The sequence below is a fragment of the Dreissena polymorpha genome, chromosome 15, assembly GCF_020536995.1.
Source record: "Dreissena polymorpha isolate Duluth1 chromosome 15, UMN_Dpol_1.0, whole genome shotgun sequence".
Classification (NCBI taxonomy): Eukaryota; Metazoa; Mollusca; class Bivalvia; order Myida; family Dreissenidae; genus Dreissena; species Dreissena polymorpha.
In genome coordinates, this window is record NC_068369.1 from 61,227,875 (window position 1) to 61,234,772 (window position 6,898).

At 37.4% G+C, this 6,898-nt stretch overlaps 1 protein-coding gene across 2 annotated transcripts; it reads right to left on the reverse strand.

Annotated features, from left to right (window-relative positions):
- Nucleotides 1-1,067: 1,067 nt before the first annotated feature.
- Nucleotides 1,068-3,942, reverse strand: LOC127860744 (uncharacterized). Of its 2 annotated transcripts, none has more exons than XM_052399027.1 (3): nucleotides 3,739-3,942; nucleotides 3,265-3,376; nucleotides 1,068-2,800 (listed from the first exon to the last, which is right to left on the reverse strand). In XM_052399027.1, the coding sequence occupies exons 1-3, from the start codon at nucleotides 3,775-3,777 to the stop codon at nucleotides 1,971-1,973; spliced, it is 981 nt and encodes a 326-aa protein (XP_052254987.1). In that variant the 5' UTR covers nucleotides 3,778-3,942; the 3' UTR covers nucleotides 1,068-1,970. The 2 variants fall into 2 exon arrangements, with proteins under 2 accessions (XP_052254987.1, XP_052254988.1); XM_052399028.1 differs by having other exon boundaries at nucleotides 3,639-3,748.
- Nucleotides 3,943-6,898: the final 2,956 nt, after the last annotated feature.

Genomic DNA, 6,898 nt, shown 5'->3' on the forward strand with positions numbered 1-6,898 from the left:
TTATATCGGTTCCGGGTTTTCTTCTCGGCATTTGCGTGTGTAAAAAAAACCGTTAAAACAGGCCGACTTTGTCCGCGATTTACAGGCCGACTACGACCCTGCCATACAATATTTTGATATGGTTAGAATCTGTAGAGGATCTTCTTTACAACGGTACCATTATAATTAATATCGGACGAATAATAATGAAGTCATAACCATTTATATCGGTTCCGGGTTTTCTTCTCGGCATTTGCGTGTGTAAAAAAAAACGTTAAAACAGGCCGACTTTGTCCGCGATTTACAGGCCGACTACGACCCTGCCATAAAATATTTTGATATGGTTAGAATTTGTAGAGGATCTTCTTTACAACGGTACCATTATAATTAATATCGGACGAATAATAATGAAGTTATAACCATTTATATCGGTTCCGGGTTTTCTTTTCGGCATTTGCGTGTGTAAAAAAAAACGTTAAAACAGGCCGACTTTGTCCGCGATTTACAGGCCGACTACGACCCTGCCATAAAATATTTTGATATGGTTAGAATCTGTAGAGGATCTTCTTTACAACGGTACCATTATAATTAATATCGGACGAATAATAATGAAGTTATAACCATTTATATCGGATCCGGGTTTTCTTTTCGGCATTTGCGTGTGTAAAAAAAAACGTTAAAACAGGCCGACTTTGTCCGCGATTTACAGGCCGACTACGACCCTGCCATAAAATATTTTGATATGGTTAGAATCTGTAGAGGATCTTCTTTACAACGGTACCATTATAATTAATATCGGACGAATAATAATGAAGTTATAACCATTTATATCGGATCCGGGTTTTCTTTTCGGCATTTGCGTGTGTAAAAAAAAACGTTAAAACAGGCCGACTTTGTCCGCGATTTACAGGCCGACTACGACCCTGCCATAAAATATTTTGATATGGTTAGAATCTGTAGAGGATCTTCTTTACAACGGTACCATTATAATTAATATCGGACGAATAATAATGAAGTTATAACCATTTATATCGGATCCGGGTTTTACCATAAAGATTTCCGGATAGTTCCGGGTTTTATACCTCGCCCATCATCAGCATATTTATTATATACCTGTTTAGTGCTTTTAACAAAATATAGGTTGTATCAATCGTTGAAATAAAAAATCTTGTATTACGCTACTCGCTGTTTCCAATTCCATACTAGCCGGACTACTTCGACCGATTTTATGACGTCACATTACGCGCACCAAATATAGAAAAAAATTATATTACGAAATATATTACGTAGTACATCGTTTGACGTCATTTCTGTGACGAAACACGAAAGTTTTATCTTAACTCTATGAAATTTAAGGACTTGTCGGACGTGGTGTTTTTTAACAGTAAACTATTTGTTAAAAACATCGAACGAATTCATAGGGTATTTTGGAGTGTGTGTTTATCATTGCATAAATGTATATATCGATAGGAATACAATAAAATAGTGTGGTTTAAACTAAGTTTCGATAAAGACATGGAAGTTACAAGTGGAAGTGCATATTGTTTCAACGTTTTTTGTTATTTAAACATTGGATTAAAGTTGTCAACTTAATTGTTTTAAACATTGGAAAGCGTGTCGGAAACCTGTGTTTCCCGGTTCGAATGTTTACACGTTAATTTACATAAACCAAATTCAAACGCGTATTAAATAAACTATGGCGTACCGTTTTAGTCATTGTTTTGTCAGTTTTGTTAAAGTAAAAAATACAATTGTTAACTGTTTTCGTTAGTTGTTGTATAAAATAAAAGGAATATTACGCTAGTCAATTGTTCCAAGAGTTTGTATCACTCTCGTGGCTTGTGCTATTTCGCATCACACTCGAGAGACCGCCTCTCGTGTGATACGTCACCACACAAGCCACTCGAGTGATATTAACTCTTGGAACAATTGTCTAGCGTAATGTTCCGTATGTATTTGATAATGCGATACATTCTAATGTTTATCCACACTTAAATAGTGGGTTTATAATCGTTTGTGAGTGGGTGAATAGGATGTTTAAAATGTCGCCACATCATGTACGGTATCTTACAAACTAATAACGTCGCCGCCACCCCTAATAGCGCCGCACTGAATAGGGAGTTCCGGTAGGCGGTGTCGAGGTTAAAGTTCTTCTGCACGACCCCTGCCATGGCAACCGTCCACGTGACGTAGGGTGAGAACGTGTATCGCGTGTACTTGTCCAGGACGGTCAAATCCAGAGCCATCCAGGTCGAAATGGAAACCAAAACGAGCACTAGAACAACGGTACTCGATATGTCTTGGCTTACGGCGGTGTCATTGATGTCACTTCCGTCTTTATACGTCATAACCAGTCCGACGTTGATGTATGTGGCAACGGTGACCCAGGCTGCGTAAAACGCCATACCGTTTTGAATAAGCATTCGAATAAGCCAGATATCGACGTACAGAGCATTACGTGTGAGGAAGTCTAGATTGGCGTACAGACGTCCAAACGAGTACGCTAAACTCACGTACAATGTTATTGGCGTTAACGCTATTAGCGGCAGTGCAACGTATAGTTTCATCCTATCCCAAGCAAACAGCCAGCCGACATTTGCTAAGTTATTAAGAATGTAGAAAATAAATAATTGGCAAGGAAACACTGACATTAGGTAAACGTATGTCCCAACTTTACGCCGGAATATCGTAACAACCGCGTACAGAAGCCACGCGGCTTGCCAAGCGTAAATGAACCCCCAAATACTAAACGTCCAGCCCGCCGGGGTTACCTCCAAGTAGAATGCATTAGCGATGGCGCCTGTATTGTTCTGGAACACTCCTAGAAAATTAAGACAAAATGTGACACATCAATCTCCAGGAAATATATCGGTTGCGATACTTCTCATCATAGTGCAAATCGGTTAAGGGTTCATTGAACATCTTCGTTATAGAAACAATCTCATTTCAATATATTTTTGTTTGTTAAATTATATTGCCATTGGAAGTGATTTATTCAAACATATTTGTCACAGTCTACGTCAGTGCTATTGAAAAACAACAACAATTTATTTCCTGAATTCACGTTTAGAAGTAATATGCATGCATACGCGGTCGTGATTTTGCATATTAAACAACCAAATAGTGATCAGCACATAACCAATTAAAACACGTACAACATATTCAGACGTATAAAACGCACACTACTAGATAACAAATTTACATATGAAACGCAATTTTACCAAGTTCGATAGGAATGGTTGTATAAAAGAAAACATCAATGGAAGTAATGCTTAATAAGTTCACCTGCGCCATTGCGCGTGGCCCCCAGGGCATTGAACGCTGTCACTAGGGCGAATACGATCACCGTGGCAGCGATAAGGAGAATCTTGGGAATGCTATGCACTGCCATTTGTCCCTGTAACAGAATGAAATGTGGTGTTTGTGCTCGCATTATCACCACGGTGTCACCGCTTGTCGAATTTAGTTGTTTTTACCGATTTTTCTAGCGCTTATTTGAAAACAATAAGCGTATTATTAAATAAAAACATCCATTAAGGAAAAGCAGAAGTACCTCGGCTTTGAAATTTATTTATTGCGTGCAATGATCTTATCGAGTATTGAATATACTCATTATTTTCTTAGAATTGTGTATCTAGAAAAAGCTAAACGAAACTGACCTGTCGCTATGGTGTTCTATAATGTTGAATAGAAAGCTTCGTATAAAATTGTGAAATACAATATTTTGACATCAACGCATTTTAATCAGACAAAACTTACTGTTTTGAGCAACTTATCCGTTTCGCTTAATATCTTCATCTGTTTTAACCGGTACAAAACACCGTTTGTTAATACTAGAACATTTTATTATTCGTTTCGCTTAATATCTTCATCTGTTTTAATCGGTACAAAACACCGTTTGTTGACACTAGTACATTTAATATCGTTGTACCCGTATATAAAGTGTACTCGGTCTTTGCTTATGAAATGGAACACGCGGGATAACATGTGAGCAATCACCTAAACTCGACTGAGATGAGATACGCTTAAAGGCAGTGAAATGCTAATATGGGTAGATTAATGGTTTATCAAATTAACAAACTAACAAGTTTTACCATACGTTTGCCTTCGTTAAAGATGGGGAGTTGATGGTATACTTTTGGCAATCATTTTTTGTTACCACTTGTTTCCAACAGTTTTGCTTTCTTATTTTCAAGCGTGATTATCAAACAAATTTCCAGCCACATAAACAATGATTAAGCCTTAGTTGTCAAGTCAGTTTTTGTTTTCAAAATTGTCCAATATTTAACAATAACTGAAAGTTTACATTTTTCTGTTTATTAGCTCACCTGAGCACAAAGTGACGATATATTGGCCTAGTTAGAATCGGGGTCACGTTAAACAACAATGTGATTAGGTTAAATCTTGTTTTAAACTCTAGAGGCCACATTTATTACTCAATCTTGATGATTCTTAGATCACTATCTTGAAATTGTATAGGCTGAATTCGAATCTGGATTTCGTTCGTCCAAAAACTAGGTCACTAGGTCAAATCGTTGGAAATGCTTTTTGCCATATTTATTACTCGATCTTTTTGAACTTTTTAGAATGTTTTTCTTGCAAGTACATAGGCGGACTTTGAACCTTGTTAACGTGCATAAAAAACAAGGATACGAGGTCATGTCTGATAGAAGCAGTTGCCACACGGAGGCATCCTTTATGACTCAATCTTAATGGAAATTATTGTGAATGTTATTCTTTCCAATATGTAGGCTGAATTTGAATTTGGGTCACGAAGGTAAACAAAATTGTGTTTCGAGGTAAAATCATAAAAACATTGCTATCACTCTAGCGGCTACATTTATTACTCATTTTTGATGAAATTTGGTAAGAATATTTAACCTTGACAAAATAAGTCTTCAACAATTGACCACTTGCCAGCTGTCAATCAAACTCGCGTAATAATCAATCAGATTTCGTTTATTGCGGCCACATGGTCCGACAAACAAAGACTGTCGGAGTAATGGAATACGAGTTTTATGAAAACACAACAAAGTGGGCGAGCGCTCGATTCAAAGTTTGTCTTGAACTCAGTTTAGCACTTAAGGCCCATTTTTGCGTTGCATGCTGATATTTTCCACAAAGTTATTGTTAACAGTGATTTTAGAGAACACTGTATTTTAATTGAACCTTAATGCTTGGTACGTCTTTTGAAATATTGATGACAGCATATTTATGTCCCCTTTCGAAGAAAAGGGGATATATAGTTTTCGCACTGTTCGTCTTTCAATATGTCTGTCAGTCTGTCACACTTTTCGTATCCGCTCTCATTCAAATAGTTTTCATCCGATATTTATCAAACTTGGTCAGAAGTTGTATCTAGAAAATATCTAGGTCAAATTCGAATATGGGTCATGCCGGGTCAAAAACTAAGTCATGGGGTCACTTAGTGCATTTCAATAACTTCTATCAAAGCGTTTATTGGGGGTATATGTCATCCTATGGAGACAGCTTTTTTATTAGCTCTTTGCGTTCAAATAAAACGATTATTTGGACCGAATAAGATTTTAAACGATAAAACTGTAGGATTACTGTTTCTTGTCCCCTACCGGTTTCACCGGAGGGGATTATGGTTTGCGCCCTGTGCGTCTGTCTGTCTGTCAGTCTGTCTGTCTGTCTGTCTGTCTGTCTGTCTGTCTGTCTGTCTGTCTGTCTGTCTGTCTGTCTGTCTGTCTGTCTGTCTGTCTGTCTGTCTGTCTGTCTGTCTGTCTGTCTGTCTGTCTGTCTGTCTGTCTGTCTGTCTGTCTGTCTGTCTGTCTGTCTGTCTGTCTGTCTGTCTGTCTGTCTGTCTGTCTGTCTGTCTGTCTGTCTGTCTGTCTGTCTGTCTGTCTGTCTGTCTGTCTGTCTGTCTGTCTGTCTGTCTGTCTGTCTGTCTGTCTGTCTGTCTGTGAGTCTGTCTGTCACACTTTTCTGGATCCTGCGAAAACTTTAAAAGTTCTTAATATTTTTTCATGAAACTTGAAACATGGATAGATGGCAAAATGGACATTATGAACGTCATTTAATTTTGTTCCTACGTCAAAAATTCTGGTTGCTTTGGCAACAAATAGACTATAAATACTTCTGAAAATGGTGGTTTTCTGGATCCTGCAATAACTTTAAAAGTTCTTAATATTTTTTCATGAAACTTGATACATGGATAGATGGCAATATGGACATTATGCACGTCATTTCATTTTGTTCCTTCGTCAAAAATTGTGGTTGCTATGGCAACCTTTTTTTAAAATTCTGAAAATGGAATTTCTGACAATGGTGGAGCCGGTAGGGGACCATATTGCTTGACAATAGCCTTGTTAACCTAGTTATTACATTACACCATGGAATTATCTTAGCGTTATGTTTAATATTAAGTTAATCTCTAGTTTTCACTCAGTAGTTTAGCCCAGTAGCCTTTACTCACAATGCGAATACATAAAACGTGTTTAAATAGAACGCGGTCAGTTACATAACGTTGCGTTATCTTAACGCTGTCTATTCGTTGTCAATATCAAAATTACATTACTTTGTGTCATACATTTTGCCAGTCATTTCTGATAAAGTGCAAGTTACGCACATACATGTTCTTACGCATATGTATAAACTTATTTTTCGCAATGTTGTTCTATGTACTTACCGGTACTGTAATTAAGGACTCGCCGTTTAACACTGATTTAAAAAGCCTTCGACAACATCACGTCTCCTTCACAAGTTCTCGTTCTCGACACCCACGGTATGATAGCTCGACAAAACAGTTCAGCGTGAGGTTTTAGAGCGAATTTAACTTGTACAAACAAAAAGCAACAAAAGCAACAAGCATGCAATATCCTCCTCTCTCATAACAGGAAAGGAGAAATAATTAACAAAAAAACAACAATCACACATGGCGTAGTAAGCTTATAGT